The sequence below is a fragment of the Mastomys coucha genome, unplaced genomic scaffold (assembly GCF_008632895.1).
Source record: "Mastomys coucha isolate ucsf_1 unplaced genomic scaffold, UCSF_Mcou_1 pScaffold16, whole genome shotgun sequence".
NCBI lineage: Eukaryota > Metazoa > Chordata > Mammalia > Rodentia > Muridae > Mastomys > Mastomys coucha.
The window spans coordinates 5,240,349-5,265,106 of NW_022196898.1; the positions used below are offsets into that span (position 1 = coordinate 5,240,349).

General features: G+C 39.0%; 1 protein-coding gene across 9 annotated transcripts in view; it reads left to right on the forward strand.

Moving 5' to 3' along the window:
* The first annotated feature begins 4,603 nt into the window (after positions 1 to 4,603).
* Positions 4,604 to 24,758, forward strand: part of Supt20h (SPT20 homolog, SAGA complex component) — a 33,450-nt gene continuing 13,295 nt past the window's right edge. For 3 of the 9 annotated variants that reach the window (XM_031373833.1, XM_031373834.1, XM_031373835.1), the window contains exons 1-17: positions 4,605 to 4,734; positions 4,979 to 5,088; positions 7,001 to 7,085; positions 8,333 to 8,368; positions 8,810 to 8,868; positions 9,639 to 9,705; positions 12,478 to 12,607; positions 14,552 to 14,655; positions 17,256 to 17,372; positions 17,485 to 17,538; positions 18,623 to 18,762; positions 19,394 to 19,550; positions 19,641 to 19,697; positions 21,145 to 21,216; positions 23,016 to 23,173; positions 24,097 to 24,123; positions 24,655 to 24,687. In XM_031373833.1, coding sequence (XP_031229693.1) covers positions 7,083 to 7,085; positions 8,333 to 8,368; positions 8,810 to 8,868; positions 9,639 to 9,705; positions 12,478 to 12,607; positions 14,552 to 14,655; positions 17,256 to 17,372; positions 17,485 to 17,538; positions 18,623 to 18,762; positions 19,394 to 19,550; positions 19,641 to 19,697; positions 21,145 to 21,216; positions 23,016 to 23,173; positions 24,097 to 24,123; positions 24,655 to 24,687 — 1,214 coding nt within the window. In that variant the 5' untranslated portion in view covers positions 4,605 to 4,734; positions 4,979 to 5,088; positions 7,001 to 7,082. Of the gene's footprint in view, positions 4,770 to 4,851; positions 4,872 to 4,978; positions 5,089 to 7,000; positions 7,086 to 8,332; positions 8,369 to 8,809; positions 8,869 to 9,638; positions 9,706 to 12,477; positions 12,608 to 14,551; positions 14,656 to 17,255; positions 17,373 to 17,484; positions 17,539 to 18,622; positions 18,763 to 19,393; positions 19,551 to 19,640; positions 19,698 to 21,144; positions 21,217 to 23,015; positions 23,174 to 24,096; positions 24,124 to 24,654; positions 24,688 to 24,758 lie in introns of those variants that run through there. The other 6 variants (XM_031373828.1, XM_031373836.1, XM_031373831.1 and 3 more) reach the window with 5 other exon arrangements.

Here is a 24,758-nt window from a genome sequence, read left to right on the forward strand (position 1 = left end):
TTTTTTTTTTGAGTTTTGAGTTTTGAGTTTTGAGCTAGGGTCTCTCATGTTGTATAGACTGGCCTGGAACTTGCTGTGTACCAAGACTCCCTTGAATCCTCCTACCTCCAACTTCTAAATGCTGGGATTATAAGTGTGTACCACTATGCCCTAACCAAAACCCGTAACTAATAAAAGTGCCTCTGGAGCCAGCTAAGACAGGACACACATCTGTAGGGAGCCAAGCAAGGCAGTACACACATCTGCAGCCCCAAATATTCTGGAGGTTGTGCAAAGATGATCAGAAGTTCAAGGCCAGTGTGCTACATGTCTGTAGTCCCAGTTACTGGGAGGCTGAAGCAGGAAGAGCAAAACTTCACAGCCTTCCTACATTACAGAATAAAGTCAAAGTCAGCCTGGTTAACTGGGCAAGGCCCCATCTCAGAACGATTTAGGCAGGGTTGGAATACAATGCATGGTAGAGCTCTTGCTTGGCATGTGTGAGACCTCAGGTGCAATGCTCAGAATGGGCTGGCTATTCTTGGTTGTTAATGTGACAACTTTTAATTCAGATCTTTTGAGCTGAAAAAGGCAAGCCAGCTAAGACATCAGCCTCATAGACTTGGTAACTACTGAATTCTTGGATTTTCCATTCGTAGCAGCCATTGTTGGATTAGCTGTACCACAGCCTGTATGTCATTCTAATAAATCTTATCTATATATCCATCCATCCATCTATTTCTATCTATGCACCTATTTCTATCCATTCATTGATTTCTATTTCTCTCTCTCTCTCTCTCTCTCTCTCTCTCTCTCTATCTCTCTCTCTCTCTTTCTCTCTCTCTCTCTCTTGAAAGGGGAGGGGGGTTCATTCTATAAATTCTGTTACTCTAGAGAACCCTGACAAATACATGGAGCTATCAAAAAACAATATCTGTGTCAACCCTTCACAAGCCAAAAGTTAAATCTATGTTATGAAAACCAGTGAAATACTTATTTTTAAGTGAAGTCCTGACCTCTAGTGGCTACACAGAATAACCAATCTACTAAATAATTTTAATGTCACAATGAGAAAAATGATATTGTAACTTTCCTGATGAGAAGCACTCAATAAAATAAAATAACTATGAGGCCGATTGAACTTGTTGATTTAAAAAAAATACACTTTGAGGCCAGGTGTGATGGCAAATAGCTAAAATGACAGCAACTTAGTTGGAGGCAAGAGGATCAAGAGTTCAAAGGCATCTTCAGTTCCATAGCAAGTTGAAAGACAGCCTGGGAGATCCTACCTAGAAAGTATCAGTGAAAATGTTGACAAAATAAGGGCTAGCAAGTAAAAGGCCAGTGTATGAAAGAGGGTCACAGATGGACCAGACCATACAGGGCCATAAGACATATTGTAACAGGTCCCCAGACCTTAGTAGAAACCCAAACCTTAGCATAACTGACTCTATTATGTAAATCTCAGCACACAGACAGCCTCACCTGGCTAAAAACACAAACAAAGACCCAATCATTCAAACTCCACAGTTCTGGGAAAGCTTCTAAATGTACTTACCTTGCTTTTTGGCTTCTGCTTCTGGCTAACTGTTCATGTTAACAAATGTGGCAATACCAGACATGGTTTTTGTGCTGAAAAGCCTACCCTGAGAAAGGTTGGGTCTACACTGGGATCCCAAACACCAAACCAGGATAATAGTTTGTCCTCCTAACAAAGACTTCCTGTTTGCTTAAACCTGTGTCTTGAGTTTTCTCTGGTGGATATGCCACAACAATATTGTCTTAGTCAGGGTTTCTATTTCTAAACAAAACATTATGGACCAAGAAGCAAGTTGGGGAGGAAGGGATTTATTCAGCTTCTACTTCCACATTACTGTTCATCACCAAAAGAAGTCAGGACTGGAACTCAAGCAGGTCAGGAAGCAGAAGCTGATGCAGAGGCCATGGAGGGGTGCTGCTTACTGGCTTGCTCAGCGTGCCTTCTTATAGAACTCAAGACTACCAGCCCAAGGATGGTACCATCCACAATGGGCCCTCCTCGATTGATCACTAATTGAGAAAATGCCCCACAGCTGGATCTCATGGAGCCACTTCCCCAACTGAAGCTTCTTTCTCTGTGATGACTCCAGCTTGTGTCAAGTTGACACACAAAACCAGCCAGTACAAATATCAAAGTGAAGAGTTCATTTTGTGAATACCAGGGGCTCAGCAGATGTATTTAACAGGGAGGATACAAGATTATCTGGGTATAGAAATGTGGAGGACATTTCACAAAGGGGAAACAGGCAGGAAAGAAGGTCTTGACCATCCATCCTTACTATTACCACCTTCATGACCAATTCACCTGGTGTTCACACATGGCCTGGACCAGCTTTCTCAAGGTTCTGGACAGGGTCCCAAGGTGAAGACAAGGGATGAAAGAGAAATAAAGAGATAACAAAAGAAAGAGTGCCGTTACATTTATTAACTGCAGAGCTCTTTAAGTGGGGCAGCAGAAAACAAGTCAGTAAAGATCATCAGACAGAAGAATTACAGGGAGCTCAGAATATCTCAAGCTCACCCTTAGCAAGGAATATTCTAGGAGGGCAAACCAACACTTTACATCTTAGTGCCTGGAACATGTGATCACATACATATGGAGTGGCAGCCACATGTTAGTTTCTGGACTGTCTCGGGACCTGGTGACAGTCCGTAAGCCTTGCCTGGCATGGCCTTGCCTAGGAGAGGGGTAAAATGCCAACAACCCATTATCAAGGCCTCAAGAAAGTCTTCAGTCCAGCCTAGGCCCTGACACATGCTATAAGACTGTGACTACCCTCCCCTAGCCTTCGATTCACACTGAGAATGGCTTGAATTCAGGAATAAGGATGTTCAACAGAGAGGAACAAGAAAGTCTTCAATCCAGGCTAAGCCCTGACACATGCTGTAAGACTGTGACTACCCTTTCCCAGCCTCCCCTTCACACTGAGAATGGCTTGAATTCAGGAATAAGGACGGGCAACAGAGAGGCAAGACTTAGGCAGCAGGGGAGAAAATGAAACTCAAAATAGCATGTACCCAGGCTAGAGCTGGGAAGCCAAGCCTTCAGCTTCAAAACTAAGACACACTAATGTGGGGGCACTCAGGACATGAAGATCCCCGACAGTGACTGACATCACTAGCACCCTCAGGGCCAGAGAGGGTGGGCCTCTGCTGGAACAGCTTCCTGTCTAACAGATACTGATATTGGTGTTTAAAAATCCAATGTAGAGTTTGGCTGTGGTAGTCTACACTAATCTCAGCACTCACGAGGCAGAGGCAGATCAATTTCTGTTGGTTCAAAGCAAGCCCGGTCTTTATAACAAGTTTTAGGTCAGCCAGAGCAATAATAGTAATAATAAGAATAATAACAACAACCATGAACTATGTTGGAGCCTTGCTCTATCTTTATAGCAATGCTAGCTTAGTCCAGGTGGAGCACAGGTACACTGTTAACCATGAGCAAAGTAGTGTAAGGGCCAGAAAAAAACCATGACTATCAAATCCTTACAGAATGAAATCTGCATTCTTGTGGTTAATCATTGTGAAAGTCAGCCAATGTCTCCACTGCCAGCTACTCTGTCCAGGAGGTTGTCTGTTGTCCTCTGTTGACTTCTGCTTCAGATCTAGGCTGTTTGACTCACCTAGAGTCAGTGACAAAGTCCACTGGGGACAGATTTGTCTTCAGAAATGGCTTTTTGTTGGTTTGTTTGAGGCAGTGTCTTGCTCTGTAAGTCCAGCCTGCAAGTCACTGTGGAACTTACAAACCTTAGATTTGTGTCTGTCCTTCTGAGTGCTGGGATTACAGGCCTGAGCCACCATGTTAGCCAAGGGCTGGCTTTGAATAAAACTCTCCTGCCAGTTCTGCTGAGCCAAACATTTGACTCCAGTAGTGCAGAGAATCAAATACTTGTACACGAGTATTTCCAGCAGTTAACAGCATAAAGGCAGAAAATGACTCATCAATTAAAAAAATCCTCAATGATTCAACGTGCTTTAAGGTGAGGAATTACCACCAAATACTTCATTGTGCTCCGATCGTGCCTATTCTAGATTTTTAGAACCCAACACTGAGGTGGATAAAACAAAACTGATCCGGTGTTGGGAGACAGATTACCTGATAAAGGCCCTTGCCGCCAACCCTGACTCCCTAAGTCTGAACCCCAGGATCGTGAAGATGAAAACGGACTCCCACAAGTTGTCCTGTGACCTCCAAATGTGCCGCATACATGTATGCACGAAACAAGTAGGTGTAAATGGGACTTAAGGAATTCGCTGGCACCTGACAAACCGCAAGCAAGCTCTGATCTCTGAACTCGTTAACTTTGGTAAAGACGTCTCACAAAGTTTGGAAGTTCAAGCGTTTCCAGCTCCCGCTCCCCTCCCCCCAAAGTTAACGCTCAAGCTCTCCCACGCCACGCTAACCGGCGTGACAACTTGCTCCAGCGTTCTGCCCACACCTGAAGTTACTCTAAAGCCCCAAGAAGCCAGGGTTTCCCTGCAGCGCTAGTTGCTACTTCCAAAACGTCCAGCCACCGCCCCGTCTCCAGCCCCGCCCACGGCCCCGCCCAGCCCTCCAATCAGAAGAGCGGTCACCGGAACTCGCTGTTTTTGAGCGTTGGGTCGGGCCTTGCACGGCCTCAAGACCCGCCCCTTCCACTAGCAACGCGCCAATCGGAAGCGCTGCCGCAGGAAGTGGCCGTTGGAGGTGTGGGTGGGCGTTACAGCAGGCCTTAGGTGAGTGCTGAGGCTGGAGGTGGTGGGTGACTTAGGTGGGTGAGCAGGCCGGCTAGGGGTTGGAGGGCCAGAGTTGGGGAGCCGCCCAGCTCAGAAGTGACAGGAGGAGGTCGATCTGCGTCTCGGGAGATCCCAGGGTTGGTCGGGCACAGCGACGGCCCTTCGGCGTGAACGCCCCTCAGCACTCCGCGGCCCCGTTCGCCTGCACTTTTAATAATAGCTTGTCCTTTGGGCTCCGCTGTAGGTATTTCTGGAAAATCGCTGCGAGGTTGGCGGAATGCTTCTTCAGGGCGGAGTCCTGTGTGACTATTGAATAAAGGCCGGTTGCTTCCCAGTGGAGTTGGCGTTCTGAGGGTAAAGCCTGTTTTTGTTTTTTTGTTTGTTTTGTTTTGTTTTGTTTTGTTTTTTAAATCTGCAGTTGAGACCCAAGTTCACCAGGGCAATCAGTTTAGCTGATGTCTACCCTGGGAGCCATCTTTTATCGCCACTAGAGACCCTACTTAGGACGCCAAGTGCAAAAGCGATGTGCACAGACTTAAATTGAGTACAGGGTACTATGACTGATATAAACTTAACATCAAAATTAAGGGAAAAAAAATACGAGAGTACTCTCATCAAGCCACTTCGTAATGCTTTGCTTAAGGGGGAAAAAAAAGGAACCATAGGTGCAGGTTTGAGTAGGCTAAAGGTTGGGATAACAGAACCTCAGGTTACCAATTGAGAAGGGACAGAATGCCTAAATAGGACTGTGACACTGGGTGAGCCGTTTGCATTGAGTTCTCTGTAAAATTGAGATGTCAGTGATGTTATAATAGTTTTCACATGGGTTCTTGGTTCTCATAAGTTATATATACAAGCAGAGTGTAAGAGATAATACAGTTTGTTCTTTTGTGTAATTAAGTAGTTTAAAAATACCCCTCCCTTCTAATTTAGTAAAAAGTAACTGCAATTTGAGTTACCACATTGGATTTGTGAGACTTGTTATTTAGGTTTAGTGGCAAAATAAATAAATAAATAGATAATAAAATTCTCCTAAATTCGGCTTATACTTCCTCTAGTAATTCAAAGACAGGAATGTTATTCTTATTTTTTAATATCTTTTTAAATTTATTTTATGTGTATGAGTACACGCTGTACAGATGGCCATGAACCATCGTGTCTGGCTGCTGGGAATTGAACTCAGGACCTCTGCCGGCCTGCTCGATCCTGCCCCTCTTGCTCCGCATAATTCACTGTAGCTGTCTTCAGACCACCAGAAGAGGATGTCAGATCTCATTATTGGTGGTTGTGAGCCACCATGTGGTTGCTGGGATCAGAACTCAGGAACTTCTGAAGAGCAGTCAGTGCTCTTACCCACTGAGCCATCTCGCCAGTCCCAATGTTATTCTTAAAAAGATACATTTGGCTTTTAAAAACTAATACTACCAGATAATATTTCTTTAGCCTGTACTGGTTTAAGCTTTGGGGGTTCTTCCCTCTGAAAAAGAGTTTTGTATAGGGAATCTGGTTTTCTGTCACTAGAATTTGTACTTTAACAGAGTTGTGTAGTTTCTGTGGCCATAAGTGCAAATTGATAGGTGAAGAATTGTAGTAAAACAATTTAGTGTCTTCAGAACAGAGTGTGTCAACTTGGTAGGCGGAAAGGTTAGAACAGTGGGCTTCCACTGTGGTGTTTCCTGATTTCTGGACCCCTGCCTTAGTCTAGACTTTGACCAGAATCCAGAGAGTGGGACATGGGTGTTCATCTTAAAGCTGGGTAGGTTACTTGGTTTTTAAGGCAGGATGAGAATCCCTGCATTACAGGGAAGGGTTTTCAAAGGTGTTTCTCCTTAAGTAAAAGGATTAGAGCAATCTGGGAAGTGTAGCACTTGAGGGAATAGAGGTTTTCAGGTTTCTCTATCAGTGTGATTAAAAATTGAATTTTAAAGTGACCCTACATAGCTGTCAAAGCCAGTGGGCAGGTTGTAGAATCTGCAGGAAAGACAGTCCTGTAGCGATGCTAGAAAACAAGTTTAAAAGGCAGTGTTTTCTCAGTGCTGTGTTACTTGGGGCCATTCGAGGTAATGATTTGAATTCTTAGACTGTGTTGCCCTGCTCTGTGAGAGCTGCTTTTCATCTGTGTGTAGGCGGGTTTAATACATTTTGTTGTAGACGTTTGCTTTAAAGATATGTTAGAAATGGATGTGCCTTGAGCACTTTTCCTGATAATGACCATCTTCTTTTTTGCAGTCTTATGCTAACAGTTCCTACTTTTTTTTTCCTGCAGCATATAAGGAGACATGGTTCCCACTGTACTTCCACAGCACATCTAAGTTTTATCTTGTTTTGGGTCCTTATCTTATGCCACAATGGTAAGCTGTGAACATAGCATGTTAAAATGTGTATACTATACTATTCTCTTCCTTTAGCTTCATAAAAATAGTAGTGGATAGAAAGACTCTGATAACTTAGTAGTCATGTCAAAATTTTCTCGAGAAATTATCTGACTCATATCTTTTCAGTTCAGTGGTGTAGGACATCTAAATTACACAAATCCTTTATGTATTAAAAGTTAATTCTGCTTTGCCATTTTTCTGAGTCTTTGGCAAGGAGGTTGATATAAATGCAGATTATTTGGAGGGAGGTTCTCATATTTTAAGTTTCCTCTTACATCTTTTTTTGTGTATGCTTGTTCTATACATGTGGACCTATATGTTTGGTAGAGAAATGATAATGTCATTGTTCCTCCTTCAGCCCTGTCCACCTTTTGTTTTGAGACAGTCCATTAGATCTAGAACTTGCTGAGTAGGCCATGCTGGCCCCTGAGGTGTACTTCCCCCTCACTGGGATCTCTGCTTGTGCCCCCCTGTCTAGCTTTCTTCTATGGTTTCTAGAGATTGAACTCAGTTATTCATGATTGTGTGGCAGGCACTTGGACTGAATTATTCCCCAAACTCCTTCACTTGCATGCTTTAAAATTAATAAATGTAGGCAGGTTTAGTTTGACACAGATGTAATTCCAGTACTTGGGACTCTCAGGTCAAAGGATCCCTGTGAGTCGAAAGCCAGCTTAGGCTAGAAAGAGAGCTCCAGCTACAGAGTCTCTAAACCCTGTCTCTACACCCCCATCTCCCATTCCATCCTCCCCACATACTTTTGTACAGAAATACCTGCAGTGAAGCCCAAAGGGCAAGCTATTACTAAAGTTCAGAGGCTGTGGGGGTAGGGGCTGGAGACAGGATGTAGAAGATGTACGTCATCTCCCTGCTCTGGAGGGCTTGCCTATTTATTTCTACTGTTAGAAATAATGGGAAATGTCACTGTGGGATTCTTACCTTTTATGTGTACATATTAAATAATATACCTAAGTACTTGAAGGGAGTAGTGAATATATGATACAAGCATATCTAGCTCCCAGATCCTGATTGCAGATGCCATTTTAGCATTTCTTATGAATTTATGACCAAGTGTCCAGTCATTTAAAAAAAATGCATTGGAGGATAGAGGAGAGGAAAAAAGTTTTGCCCTTCTTTCAGAAAATGAAGCAAACACTTGGTGAGTGTCAAGTATTATTTTTTCTGAAAATAATACTGCCAAATGTGCTATTTGCTTTTTACAGCAGCAAGCTCTAGAACAAGCCTTGGATCGTGCAGAGGTGAGACCCGACTGATTAAATGTTGAGATAGTGATGTTTGTAACTGACAGAAATTCCATAGTAGGACATTTTGATAACCTTCAAGAGAACAGTATTTTAAACAAGACCATAGAATTTCTAAGGTTGTTTTTCCATCTTAATGAGTTTTTCTAAAATACCTTAAAATATGGCTCATTGCACTCAGATGTGCAATTTTAAAGTAAAATTATCTATAAAACTTTTAGACTATGTTCTTCCTGTGGAATTAAATTTTATGGTACTAAAACCCTGGGCTGAGTCTTTGTGGGATCTCAGTTTCATTTGTTTGTGGCCTGTGTACAAGGCGCCAGTTTAGGCTTGTCTGAGCCTAGGTGACTAAATGGGCTTCTCTGTCCTGCTGTAGACATGCAGCACTCATAGAAAAGTGGAATACAAGCTCTTTGACCAACTTCTCTGTTTCAGTATATCGTTGAAAGTGCTCAGCAGAGACCTCCTAAAAGGAAATACCTGTCTGGTGGAAGGTATGACTGCTTAATTGGTAACGTCTAAGTCAATGAAATAAGATAACTACCACTTACTGTAGACATTTCAGATGTTGTCAGTTCTTTATATGGAGGTTGAACATCCCTGATACAGAAATGTAAGATACTCCACAATATGGAACTTATCTTGGCAGAATGTCATAAATGGACCTTTTCATGTCTAACTTACGTGACAGATTACAGTTAGAATGCTGCACAGTAAAAAGTAGTATATAAGCTCATCTTACATGTCTTTCTGTAGATGTGTGTGATCTTACACTATAGTCTCATATTTCAGAAACTAAAAGAAGTCCAAAACAGAACAGATCTAAAGCATTTTAAATAGTCCAGAGATGCTCAGGCTGCATTATGAATTCTTTTTTTTTTTTGGTTTTTCCGAGACAGGGTTTCTCTGTATAGCCCTGGCTGTCCTGGAACTCACTCTGTAGACCAGGCTGGCCTCGAACTCAGAAATCCGCCTGCCTCTGCCTCCCAAGTGCTGGGATTAAAGGTGTGCACCACCACGCCCGGCGCATTATGAATTCTTAAATTGAGCAGTACAATGTAACACCATGTTGAATTAGCATTGTACAGAAATTAACAGACATGTTGATGTAGAAACATTGAAGTCACTATCTTGTAATGTATACAGGGTAATTTACTATATTAATTATAGTCTTACCTTACAAGGTTTGGTTACAGAATTAAAATATTTAAAATAACAAAAAGCAAACAATCTTCATGTTGAATATTTATTGCTTTTTTTCTAGAAAGTCTATATTTCAAAAACTTTATGACTTATATGTTGAAGAATGTGAAAAAGAACCTGAGGTTAAGGTAAATATAAATTCTTTATAGTATTGGGCTTTGGAGTTGTGGTAGAATGGAAAAGTTTTTTAGAACATTGTTTGAAACAGCTAGTGATTTGTATGTTTGTGGTTAAGCATCTTTTTCAGCCAGACTGCAGTCAGTTGTAGAGCTGAGCAGTTACGTTCCCTAGCTAATCTGAGCTAGTGGTGAAGAGCACTGTACACTGACTAAGTTATAGGCCACAGTGCCTTCTACTGCCTGCCTTTGAGACCTGGCTTTGCAGACTTGTGCTAGGATCTCGGTAATCCATTTCTTGAGATTTGTCTGCACATATGGGAAGGATTCAGATGTGCTAGTGAAGATGAATTTTATCAGAGAATAAGCTTGTGGCCAGGTTAATTCATTTTTATTCAGTGTAAAGGTATCTATAATTATTATCAATAGAAACTGATATTTTTTAAAAGCAAAGTTGAAATTAAGAAAAGTTTGGTTTTTTTATTTTTTTTAAAAAGATTTATTTATCTTATGTGCATGAGTACACTGTAGCTGTACAGATGGCCATGAGCCATTATGTAGCTGCTGGGAATTGAACTCAGGACGGCACCACTCGCTAGGGCATAATTCACTGTAGCTGTCTTCAGACAGCACCAGAAGAGGGCATCAGATCTCATTACAGGTGGTTGTGAGCCACCATGTGGTTGCTGGGATCAGAACTCAGGACCTTTGGAAGAGCGGTCAGTGCTCTTACCCACTGAGCCATCTCGCCAGCCCCCCAAAAAAGGTTTTCTTGTATGTGGTTTATTTGAGATGTGGGTTTTACTGTACTGGCATGGAGAGCCCCCAAAGTGTTGGGATTGTGTGTACCACCACACACAATTTTAAAAAACAAATGTATATGTACTAAAACATGGGTTCACAATTCACCTGAAATTTAACTTCTTGAAATATTTTAAACTCTCAGGCTAAAAGTGTTTTAGGGGTTTTGTGAGCTTCTATTTTATCTTTAATTTAAAAATGAATGACACTTAAACAATTAGTCACCCCCCCCAAAAAAAACCCAAACTAATTAGCATACCAGTACTGTCTGATGTTTAAAATCTCTATTTTAGGGGAGAAAACCTTAAATTTATAAGTACCTATTACGGCATACTTCCCTTAAGTTTTATTTAAGTATTACTTAACAGATTGCATGTTTAAAGCATATGGGTGTTTTAAAGTTCATATAAAATTTTATGTATCTGTAAACTCACAACAATTTGCATAATTCCTATATCCATCATTTTAGAAACTAGAACTAAGAGAGAGAATCTGACAGGAGTCTGCAGGCCCAGCATGACGTGTAGATTGCCTACCTGCTTCTAAGATACAGAGGCAGAGCTGAGCAGTCACGGCCCTGGAGCTAAAGATGCTATCTGCCCATTTAAGAAAGACATTGCCAGCCACTAGCTTTTTGTTGTTGCTACGGATTGTTCTCTGTTTTTGTTTTGTTTTGTTTTGAGATACATTAAAATGCCCACCCCCTTCATTTTCAGATTGCATAGTGTTTTCATTCTATTTTGATATTGATCAAAAATTGATGATTCTTGGGGCCAGTGAGATAGTTCAGCAGATGAAGGTACTTGCTATGAAGCCTGAGAGGATTCCCAGGATCTGCATGGTGGAAGGAGAGAACTGACTTCCACAAATTGTTCTCTGACATCCACATGAAGCCTGTGGCATGGGTATACCTCACCTGACACACAATGATGAGTTTAAAGTTAGGCATTTGGTATAAGGTACTCAAAACAGATTTGTGGTTTTAAATACTGAAAAAAAAATCTTATGTTTTTCCTAAAAATAGATGAAATGAGTTTAATCTTTAAGTTGGTTACATGCAAAACCACATATTATAAAATTGTGTACTTTGATATGTGTGCATGTTTCTAGATATGTGTTTAAAAAACTTCAGGTGTTTCTTACTTGAATAAAACATGGAACATATGGTATAATATTTAAAAATATTATAAATTAAAGAATTTATAGAAAACTGTCTAAACTATTTTCTTTCACCAGTTAGCTCTTTTCAGGCTCAGCATTTCAGCTGATTTGACTTGCTGAACAACTTCACATCTAAGTAGATTGTGAGTTGTTAAGAAATTTGCCCTTATCACTGTGCAATTAAAGCAGTTCCCCCACTCTTCACTCCTAGGTTGCATTTCTCTCTCTTTTTCCTTTCTTCCTCTTGTTTCTGTCTTCCCGTTGAGACCGCAGTGAGCCTTCAAGTATGATAATTTTGCCTCCGCCTGCCATGTGCAGGGCTTATAGACATTAGCAGCCGTGCATTTTGTGTTGTTTGCTGCTTCTCGACCTTCCTAGTGCTGTGGCTCTTTAATACAATGTCTTATGTTGTGAACTCCAACTATAAATTGATTTGTGCTGCTACTTCATAACTGTAATTTACTTCATGACTGAATCATAATGTCAATATCTGTTTTCTGATGGTCTTAGGCAACCCCCATGAAGGGTTATTAGACCCCCAAAGGGGTTGTGACCCACAGATTGAGAACCACGTCTAAAAGCATTGCTATGTAATAAGATCCATGCTGGCTTGGAACTCAGTCTGTTTGCCTTGGCCTCTGAGTGCTGAGATTACAGGTGTACATCACGCAGTACGTTTATGGTGGGAGTTATTTCGCCTAAAGCATGCTAGTGACATTACTGTCCTGTGAATTGTGACAGTTCCCAGGTATTTGGGATTGTAGTATGGAAAGGTCACCAACAGATACATATTGTTTTCATGAACTTCACTTCTTTTTAAAGCAGAAATTAAGAAGAAATGTGAACTTGTTAGAGAAGCTTGTTATGCAAGAGACTTTGTCGTGTTTAGTGGTCAATCTGTACCCAGGAAATGAAGGGTATTCTCTGATGCTCAGGGGAAAAAACGGATCAGGTAAGACCTTCTAAGTATGCCTGCCACAAAATACCTCTACTTTTAAAAGTTAGATTTTAAAAAATTAAAAGTTGACCTTTAATCAGAGTTTATCCTGACTAAAAGTCAAATTCTTTTTTTTTCTTTAAATGAACATAAATATATAAAATCTTTTGTTTGTTTGTTTTGTATCTAGTAGAGCTTAAAATCTTGGCTCTTACTATGGTACAAGCCCAAAATAAGAACAATTTTTAGACATTGGATTTCATTGTAATAGGCTGTATACAAGACAAATTCTTATTCTATACTTTTTCTCTTCTTGACTTTGGCTAGAATGTTTGACATTGTTGTAGTGTGTAAATGATTCTTCCTGAACTTGCATTGAAAATTATTGTAATTGATTATATCTTTAAAACTTTAGATTATTTGAAGAAACACTGTCTAAAAAACACCAAAAAAGAAAGTCTGGTGTTTATGTACTGTGAATGTGATTTGAATCAAGTGTTGAGAAAGATGTCCATATCAATAGTTTCATGATCCATCCTTCTTCCAAAAAAAAAAAATAAAACAAACAAACAAACCAAACCAACTTTAGATTAATTTATTTTTGTTTTAATGGATGCTTTGCCTGTATATACGTCTATGCACCACATGCTTGCCTGGTACCTTCAGGGTCCAGAAGAAGAGGCTGGATAACCTGAAACAAACTTAACAGATGATTTTGAGCCACCATGTGGGTGCTGGGAATTGAACTGGGGTCCTCTAGAAATGCAGCCTGATCTCTTAACTCCTGAGTCATCTCTTCAGTCCCTATCTCCTTTTATGTTTTACTTTATTTAGTTGGAGGAGGAAGGGAGGATGGTGGCACTTGTGTAGTAAGCCCTAGTGAGAGCACTCAGGTGTTCAAGCTTAGCTCCAAGTGCTTTAGCCACTGAACGATCTTGACAGCCTGATTATGTCTTAGAGTTAATAGAACCAGGTGATTTTTAACAATTACATTTCTTTTATTGCTATCTATATTTTAAGGTATTTTAGCTGCATTTTATATACTGAGTATAAAAACTTGCAAAGCATTCATTGCCTTTTAAGTAATTTTTATTGAGACATAAAAAATAGTAAACATTGAAGATATTTCTAAAAAGTTTTTTTTTTTTTTTTGGTTTTTCGAGATGGGGTTTCTCTGTGAAGCCCTGGCTGTCTTGGAACTCACTCTGTAGACCAGGCTGGCCTTGAACTCAGAAATCCACCTGCCTCTGCCTCCCAAGTGCTGGGATTAAAGGCGTGTGCCACCACTGCCCGGCTCTAAAAAGATTTCTAATACTAGAGATGTGAAGAGCATTAAGACATAAATATTCTTAGATTTTATTAAAAGAAGCACCTCAGGATTTAATAATGTAAGCACTACAAGGAACTTAGCTAGTGAAGAATTTTATTTGTGGGGATAAGAATATAGTCAGTTGGTAGAATACTTGCCTAGCATGCACAGAGCTTGGAGTTTAGTCTATGGCACCTTATAAACCCGATGAGGTGTCTCAGATCTATAATCCCAACTCTCAGGATATAGAGGCATGAAGAGGATAAGATGTGTTTATTTTCCTGTTCTTGTTTAAAATGTTATATTCTAAACACGTTTTTCAGCACTGCAGTGTGATTGGCTTACAAGACTTAGTCTTTGAGCTGTGTTTTAAAGATTTATTTTTATTATTTTTAATGATGTATATGTGTATATATGTGTTCGTATGGGTATGTGCACATGAATGCAGGTGCCCCAGAGGCAACAGTTCCAGTCCCTGTGAGTTACCCTGTAGGCACTAGGCACAGCACTCAGGTCTTCTGCAAGAGTGGCAAGTGCTCTTACTCAGGGACATCTCTGTAGCCTAGTGTGTTCTATCTTTAAAAGTAATTTAAATTATAGTCCTAACTTTTTTGTGAGCTGGTTTTTATAAACTTTATTTTAAAATTGAGATTCTGAGACCATCCGATTGCCTTATGAAGAAGGGGAATTGCTTGAATACTTAGATGCAGAAGAATTACCTCCTATTTTGGTTGATCTCCTTGAAAAATCACAGGTAAGAAAACACAAAATATTGTGAGTTTTATTTATTTATTTTTTCAAAACAGGGTTTCTCTGTGTAGCCCTGGCTGTCCTGGAACTCACTCTGTAGACCAAGCTGGCCTCGAACTCAGAAAGACACCTGCCCCTGCCTCCCAAGTGCTGGGATTAAAGGCGTGTACCACCACTGCCCAGCATAAAATATTGTTTTAAAAATAACCTGTGTATAGTAGCATTGCCACCATAGCTACTTAAAAGGCTGAAATAGGAGCATCTTAAGGAAGTTTGAGGCCAGCCTGGGCAGTGTAACAAAACTCCATTTCTAAAATTGTATGTGTGTTTGTGTGTATGTATGTATATGTACATAGATGTGTGTGTATATACATATACACACATTTATATATACATGTATATAAATATATATAAATATGTATACATGTGTGTATATGTGTGTGTATATATGTATAATATGCAAAAATTAAATATCTTTTTTAATCTCTTCTTTTGTGGCACTGGTTAGTGAACTAAGGCCTCATATATGTTAGGCTATCAGTTAACAACTAAACTATACCCAATCTCCCAAAAAAAATGTTTTGTTTGGTATATATCATGTGCGTGTGTGTTATGTTTTAGTAGGTAAATGTCCTTTATGTATGGTTTTGTTTTATGAGATATGAATTTATTTGTAGCCTGGATGGCTTAGAAGTGGTGATATTCTTGCTTCAGTCCCTGAATACTACCGTTGTAGTCTGAGCTGCCACATATACTAGTGTTCTCAATAGTGTTTAAGGCATAGTGTGAGACACTGCAGTAGTGCTGTTTAAAATGTTTATTGTGTCTTACTTGTTTGCTGTATGCAGCTTTAGTACTTCTAAAATTGCTGTAATAAATCACCCTGGAAATGTCCCAAGGTTAAAATTAAGAAATTCTGAAAGAATCTGTTCTCGCTGTTTATGAAGCTTGCTTGCACATCAGAAACGAGGTACTTTAAAAAGTAACCTGGAGGTGACTCACTTGCCTTGCTCTTCTTGATGCCTTGACCTGACTCCCATCCTTTCCTGGCACCAGTAGACCAGCATTCCTGCATCTCTCTCCACACTTTTTCTTTGCTTTCCTGTTACCATGGGTGAATCTATTCCTAAGGCCTGCTCCTCATTTCCTTTCTAAATGTTTCCCTTCTCTGTGGCTTACAACCATAATTTCTCTACCAGATACAGAGTACAAACATGTTGTTGTGTTCTCAACTTGAAAACCTCGTCTGAGCTCATTGTTTTTTTCAGCTGCTGATTTAGAGTTCTCCTTATCACTTCAAAACTACTCCAAAGCTTGTCTGTAATCTCCTTTTTGGCATACTTTCTTTGCTCACCTATCCAGCATTCCTTAGTTGATTCTGCCCAAACTCTAATCTCTTGGCGTGGCATTATTAGTGACTTTTCTGTTTGAATCAGTTAGTCTAAGAAAGGTCAGTATCCGGGTGTAATGGGGAGAGTCAGAACTTCAAGGCATCTTCAGTTTCATATTCATTTGATAAGTCAATAGAAAAATGATTACAGAGAGAACAGTTACACAGGTGTGATTGTTTGGGGGATATTTATTTGATGGATGAAGATACTGCCAATAGCCAGATGTTTAACTGAATTGATTAAAAGAGAGTTGTTCTCGTTAATCTCAGAGAAATAACTAGTGGTTGGCCTTAAGTAGCAGATTATGTACTGTACAGAGCTCTAAGGGCAGCAGTGACTAGAATAACTAGGTGAGTGTAGGTATTGGTATACCAAGCTCCCAGTGGTTAACAACAGGGTGGTAAAATGTACACTGTTGGCTTAATGTAACATTTTAAATAGTCATTATCAAGATTGTGATTAGTAGATCCTGAACATAAATAGTAGTGCTTTAAAGAAAGCATGTACCTAAGGAAGTAGCTCCTAGATTAACTTTTAGGATTGGGTCTGGTTGATTAAAGGTAATGACTACTATGGAATTATCGATTTGTATTTGAGCACAAATAGCTGTAATGGTGTAAAGTCCCTGAACATACATACTTGAGGGATGGATAGTAGGTGAGTTGTATCAAAGAGTGCCAAGGTTTCTTAAACTTGCAATACAACATAGCTGACAGTTAAGTTTGTGGCTAGCTCCCTCTCATTAATACACTCTAAAAGTCTAGAAATTTTAGGAAAACAAATGGTGAAGTTAGATCCAGAGGTTGAAATTCTGGTCCAGTTGATTGACAGTATGTAACAGTGACAAACTATACAACAATTAGGAAGCCAGCTGAGTGAAACGATGAGCCAGTGAGCCCCAGAAGAGCCTCAGTCTCAGGAACTGCTGTAACCTGCCCCATAGATGGATGCCAGAGTCACCCTCGGTGTCACTAGATGCAGTGACAGTCTTAAATTGCCTTCTATAATGATGAACATAGAAGTAAATAGTCTTCCTTAGCAGTTTATATAATGGCATATCCAGTAAAGATAGCTACTAAATGTATAGAAGTTAAAGAATGTGAATCATTCACTACATACTTGCTTATTTTGGTGAGCTCATTTATTATTTGAAAGTTTGTATATTATTTGAAAAATGACATTTAGCTGAACATTTTTTTTTTACTTAAAACAGGTTAATATTTTTCACTGTGGATGTGTGATAGCTGAGATCCGTGACTATAGGCAGTCAAGTAATATGAAGTCCCCTGGCTACCAAAGTAGGCACATTCTCTTACGCCCAACAATGCAGGTATGGAATGTTTAATTAGAAAGTACTGCTTTTGGTTTTAGTTGGATTTTTATTAAATGTCCATATATTTGTAAGAACATAACATGTTTTTTAAATGTTTTGTTTTTTCTAGACTTTAGTCTGTGATGTCCATTCTATAACAAGTGACAACCATAAATGGACCCAGGTTAGTTCTCTCTCTAATCCCAAGTAGGCCACACACAGTGTGAGGCATCTGTGAGAAGCTTCCTTTTACTGACATTAGAGTGGTGTGTGTCAGGCTGGACACTTGGACAACACCAAGGTTCCCTTATGAGCTTTGGGATCTTATGTATATTTAGAACTCCCTCAAGGAACTACTTATAATCCGGTCCCAGTTGTTTCCAGTCTTGTTGATAAACTGCAGTTTTAGTTAGCCAATGAAGCCTAATGTGAAAATTGGTTTTTTATCCTCCCAAACAAAAGCTTCATTCTTACTATTGAAAACAAGTAGATTGAGACTTTTCTTTCATATAGGATTCTATAATTCTACAGGAAACCTAGCTTTTATCCCTCCTTTCCTCCATCCCTTTCTTCCTTTCTTTTCTTTTACTTTTTGAGGTAAGATCTTTAGCCTAGGCTAACTTGGGACTTGAGGTCCTGCTGCCTTAGCCTCCTGAGTTCTTAGCGTAAAGACCTATATCTCCACACCTGGTCTAACAGGACTTCTTAGTGCTGACATCAGCTAATTGATACTCTAGTTCTAGCTCTTGTTTACCTGTTGCTTTGGAGAGAAAATGTCAGTAATGTGAAATTACCCTCTGTGAAATATGCTTGTGAACTAAGACTCAGTTTATCTGTGACTCATAAGTGATGAGGTTTAATCTGGGCTGTTATTTTCCTATCTATAAGGTTGAAAGTTGTTCTTGTTAGAGACAAATTTACAGTGAACACTAGAGAGCAGAAAGCATCGTTTTCTTAAGCTGGGGACTGGTAAAAGAGAGAATATAACTATTCTCAGTTACTCTACCATTTCTGAATAAACTGTATTTTAAACAGCCAAATAAATATCCATTCTTTGGATTTGGCTATTTTATACATCGTGCAGATAATTCAGTTTCCATTAGAAGTTTCTTTATCTTGTCAGATTAGCATGTTAATGTTCAAACTTGAGTTACTACTACATTTACTTCAGTCTTTAGCAAACTTCCTGGGAATATTTCTGGGTTAAATGATATATGTTTACATTATCAAAAATGCATCTGAGGCTGACATACGACTGTATATTTCAGGAAGACAAACTTTTGCTTGAGAGCCAGCTGATTCTAGCTACAGCAGAACCACTGTGTCTTGACCCATCTGTGGCAGTAGCATGCACTGCAAACAGGCTGCTCTATAACCGGCAAAAGATGAACACTCGCCCAATGAAACGGTAACCACCAGCACTTGTGAGACACAGGCTCTTAAGTTTGGCATTGTTGCTAGCCATGGTGCTCTTTCCCTCAGCATGTGAATGCTGGATTTCTAAGTTCAAAAATGGGATTTTTCATGGCCTTATATTGTGGATTTGTGTTATAGACCTTTTTTAAAAAATATTTTTTGCATTATTGCAAAGTGATATTTTCTTCAGTCTTTTAAATAAAGAAGGAACTTTTATAAGTCTATGGTCTGTTTACTAAAATGGTTGTGAGGCTGTAAGAAGACAAGATAGGAACAGAAGGGTTGCTTCATTGCTTCTCAACACTAATTGGAAACAGTTAACAAGGAAACAATGTGTAACTTAATGAGTTTTGAGAAAATACAATCACAATTTTAGAGATTAGTTTATAATGACTATCTCTCTAGTTCTGGATTCAAATTAGTGTGGCTCCATGGTCATGTGTATTTTGTCTTGTTCTTTTTCTTTCATCTGTGCTTAAAGCTTGCTGGTGTGAAAGTTGTATTTATAGATGTGTGTGTGTGTGTGTGTGTTGTAAACATGTGTTTGTGGTTGAATCAGTGTGTGCTTCTTCTTTTCCGTGTGTGTTATGAGTTGTTGCTTCATTGCTTCCTATATATTGTAGGTGCTTGAAGAGGTACTCCAGGTCCTCCCTGAACCGGCAGCAGGACCTCTCTCACTGCCCTCCTCCCCCTCAGCTGAGATTACTTGATTTCTTACAAAAGCGGAAGGAAAGGAAAGCAGGTCAGCATTATGACCTCAAAATTTCCAAGGCAGGAAATGTAAGTAGTGGGTAAGGTGCTTGCTGTACTAATAAGCTGGCTTTGCTTTAAGGCTTATTTTGTATAATTGTACTGTTTTTAATTTTTCAGTGTGTAGACATGTGGAAACGGAGCCCCTGTAACTTGGCTGTGCCTTCTGAAGTAGATGTAAGTTCATGAAATGCTATACTCTATCATAGGGCCAAAGGTCAGCAGTAGAAAGCTCATGATGTGAGGAAATGAAGGAAAGAAAAAAGCAACTTGTTTGGAAAAAAAAAAAAAGTTCTCATTTCAAGAGTCTGTGTATGTCAGTCCTGGAAGTTTGTTGTATTGAGTGGGCCACCAATCCAGTCTTGGTTACTTAAGAGCATAAATTTGAATAGAGCTGTGTGTTAGGAGCAGAAATAATGTTAAGGTTTCAAAATGTGGAAAGAGTATGGCATATTTTATATAATGATAGGAAATGACCTTGTATCTTTCTGTAGTGGTCCTTCATAATTAACTCAGAATGCTTCCGTGCCCAAACTGGTAAAATTTAAAGGTTAGTAATATTAGAAATTTGGAACTCTCAATACTATTCTTTACTAATAATTCCTAAGATACATGAGTGCTAAGAAATCAGGTGTTATGAAGGACTATTTTATATTTCATTTCTTGTTTCTTGTTTTTTGGTTTTTTTTTTTTTTGGTTTTTTGGTTTTTTGGTTTTTTGAGACAGGGTTTCTCTGTATAGCCTTGGCTGTTCTGGAACTCACTCTGTAGACCAGGCTGGCCTCGAACTCAGAAATCCACCTGCTTCTGCCTCCATTTCTTGTTTCTTTCAGTGTGTATTTCTAGATGTATATTTGTTGTGTGTGTGTGTATATGTATGTGTATGCATGTGTAGACTATAACACATGTGGAAGACCAGAGGACAATTGTTGAGGGATGAGTCTTTGCTTCTATCATGTTATTCCTGGGCTGCAGACTCAGAACTTCAAGTTTCAGTGGCAAGAACCTTTACCTGCTAAGCAATCTTGCCAGTTTACTTAATTCTTTGTGATAGTTGTTTCAAAATTATTTACTATTTCAAGAATGCTTTTTGTAATGATTCTAACAGTCCTTGTTGTTTTAACAGTTAAAACACAAAGCCAGAGACATCTATAGACTATGTATACAAACCAAGAAAGAAAGCTGTATTGGGGCTGGAGAGATGGCTCAGTGGTTAAGAGCACTGACTGCTCTTCTGAAGGTCATGAGTTCAAATCCCAGCAACCACATGGTGGCTCACAACCACCCATAATGAGATCTGATGCCCTCTTCTGGTGTGTCTGAAGACAGCTACAGTGTGCTTACATATAATAAATAAATCTTTAAAAAAAAAAAAAAAAAAGAAAGCTGTATTATTTTCTTGTTGCACATGTGGCCCCCAGGCAGCCAGTGCTCTTAACCACTTAATCACCTGCAGCCCCACGTATACTACACATATCAGGAGGAGTTTACACACTTCTTAAATACAAGTGCTTGGTGACACTGCTGGTTGAAACCTGTGTGCCCACATTGTTTCTGTGAATTGTGCAGGTTCTGGTCTTTTTTCCAATACTGATTACATTTTAATTAACATCTTCATTGTTTAGGTGGAGAAATATGCTAAAGTGGAGAAATCCATCAAATCTGATGACTCACAGCCAACAATGTGGCCAGCTCATGTAAGTAATCAATTCCAGTCTCTCTGACTAATGATCCAGTTTGCCTGTGTATTTTTTGTTTTGAGACAGTTTCTCTTTTGGCCCAAACTGGCCTCAAACTTGAAATGTAGTTAAGGCTGACCTCGAACATATTGATCCTCTTGCTTTCACTGCCCAAGTGCCATTGTGCCTCTGCTGTGTTTGTAAAGTATGTTGTTTATAAGCTGGGCTCTGAAGTTATTAAATAGAAAACTATTTTTAATGTATAACTTTTTTTTAAGTGCATATTGAGCTCTTGTGGGCTTCAGGAAAAATATAATTAACCATGTTTTTCATTTTACAGAACAGTTTTAATGTAACACTACCTTTTTATGTGGGGCATCAGAGCTGATGCCTATAATCTCAGCTCTTGGAGACAGAGGCAGGAAGCTCTCAACTTGAAGGCCAGTCTGAGTCATGTAGGGAACTACTCAAAAACCAAGAGTCCAGCCCAATGGTACTTAACTGTAAGACAAGAACTAGGGAAACAGCTGCTGGGAAAAGATGTCTTTGAGATCATCCTAATGATCTCAAATGATTATACGTAGTGAGACTCTTAAAAATACTAGTGCCTGTTTTGTTCTGGCTGCATGTTGGTGGTTCTCACTTGTCTTTTGTTTCAAATTAGTGTATTCTTTTAAAGATGTCTTTGAGTGATGGTTTTCTATGTGACCGAGGCTTGCCTGAAACTTTGCTGTCTTTATAGCTGCTCTCATACTTGTTGCCATTCTGCTGCCTGTGTCTCCTGAGTACTGGGATTACAGGCATATGCCACAGTGCCTGGCTTAAAGACATTTCTGAATAGAAATGATCTGATTTTCTCATTGTAATAGTTTCTTAAAGGGAGAAATTGGAATAATATTTTGGATGGACTCTAGGCACAAAACAATAAGATTTATAGACATCTTAAGGATGAATGGCCTATGAAATATTTCTATTTTCAAACCTTATATTCAGACTTCTTTTATTATTATTATTATTTTTTTTTTTTAAAGATTTATTTATTATATCTAAGTACACTGTAGCTGTCTTCAGGCCATACCAGAAGAGGGTGGTTGTGAGCCACCATGTGGTTGCTGGGATCCAAACTCATGACCTTCGTAAGAGCAGTCAGTGCTCTTACCTGCTGAGCCATCTCACCAACCCACAGATTGTTAAATATTACAGTTGTATGTATAATGAATGAAGCTCTGTGTGTGTCTCCCTGGCACAAAGAGATGCAACATTGGAACACTTAGCATAAAGAACTATAAAGAAAAGGTCCTATGCTATAGTTCTCTCTGAGGGTTTGGGTTGTTACATTCCTTTACATTTATTTATTTGTTTATTTTTTGTAAGACTGGGTCTTATGATATAGTTCTAGCTGGCCTGCAACTCAATTGTGTATACTAGGCTGGTCTTGAAAGAGATCAGCCTGCCTCTGCCTCCCAAGTGCTGGAGTTAAAGACACACGCTACCACACCCAACCAATTCATTTACCTGTCATGTGGAAATGGCCATACCAGCTTCGGGTTTTGTTTGACAGTTGATGAGATAATTGCTTGTTAAGTGCTGTGACAGTGTTCAGTAAATGGTTTTTTATAATTTTCATTATATGTAGAAATGTATAATACTTTCTTAATAAACGACTCAATATCATTGTACAATCATACATGGCCTTAAACATTCTTTCAGTGCCATGTATATACCAGATAGAAGTCAGTTTTTATTTTATTATTAGTTGTTGTTGATAATTTTTGCTGCTTGAGAAGAAATTACCTGGGATTCTCCGTTCTTTTCAGGATGTAAAAGATGATTATGTGTTTGAATGTGAAGGTGGTAATCAGTATCAGAAAACAAAGCTGACCATCTTGCAGTCTCTTGGTGATCCACTTTACTATGGTAAAATACAGCCATGGAAAGCAGATGAAGAAAACGACAGCCAGATGTCTCCATCTCAGTGAGTTCTGAGGATTCTGTGTAGTAGACAGGGCTATCCGGAACCTATGTCCAGCTACCAAGAGGCTGCTGGCTAATGAGTACATTTTCCTCTGGGGATTTGGTACTTGATATAGACCAGTGGATTTTGACAGTGGATGTGAATAAGGTTGAATGCATTTGCCAAGTTCTCTAAGTTAACTTAGAATTAGTTTTTAAAGTACAGATAATTATTTTCAGGATAGTCTTGGAATTTTGTTGTTGGAATATTTATATTATTGGCAATTTATGTAGTTGATTTTCTAAATGGTACATCATTAGTACAGGGTACTAATTATCAGTTTTGATTTGGGAGTAACTGGGGGGTGTAGGCAGGGTCTGTGAATCCCTAGTTGGCCCGTAACATGTTATGGAGATGAGTCTGGTCTCAATTTACTGAGATCAGACTGCCTATGTCTCTGCCTTCTGAGTGCTGGGGTAAGTTTGATTGTATGGTTACTTTAGTTTTTGTTTTTTTTTTTTTGTTTTGTTTTGTTTTTTTTACAAGTCATGAAATGAAAAAAAAAAAGTAGAGGTTAGTTGTATGTCAAATTATTAAAATCTTCACCAAAATTTGTGAAGAATGATGGGTTTTAGAGTTACTTCACCCATACCTAGGTAAAAGTCAACACAAAAAACTAGCAGTAGTTCTCTGGGTTAGTAGCTACCAGCTGGTTTGATTATGCATCTCTCTGAAGTTCTCCCCGCATTCACCATTGTGGATGTGCCAGCATGGCTGCAGTGTAAGGGCCCAGTAGCTGCTCCTTTGTGAAGGTGCAATTCCTGTGGCCATGGACTGCTTCCGGGAGACAGCTGATGCCCCTGCTGTTACTCTCCAGGATCTGAGCTATGAAGCTTAAGTTTGGCTTGCCTTAACTGAATGCTTCTCTTCATTTTGTATTTCAGCTCCTCTGCTGATGATCATTCAAATTGGTAATTAAAAAATAAGATTCACTTGTTTTAATATGTTAAGTAATAATGTCAAAATTTTTAAAAACTTGGAAAAGATTTATTTTTTAATATTTTTTAGAAAAGATTTTTGTTTGAGTTGGCAGTAAGCTTTCATTCTTGTCTAAAATATATTTAAGAGTGACTTGCAGAATTGAATTAAATGAATGAAAAACCACAGGCCTCTCAGTAATTGAGTAATTCTACTAAAGGGACAGTGTTTGTAAACTTGTATAATGGTTTTTGGTAATTTTATTCCAGATGTGTAAATTACAAATAAACATTAAAATAAATTTCTCCTAAGGTAAACCAGCCAAATCTATTATTTTATGATGAATGTACAGCTTGAGCATTATTTCTCATGTTTAATTAAAATTTTAATGTAATGATGCTTTAATAGATTTTTAAATGAATTTGTAATATATTGATGTGACTAAATATGAAAAACTTTAAAGATTAACCCAAGATGTTTTAAGACACTCTTACCTGAGACTTCTCTTTTTTGGTACATTTTAGGTTTATTATTGGGTCAAAGACTGATGCAGAGAGGTAAAGTGCATTTGCTTCTTTATATTTGGTTAGAGTGGATGTGAATCTGTTTTTTTTTTTTTTTTTTTTTT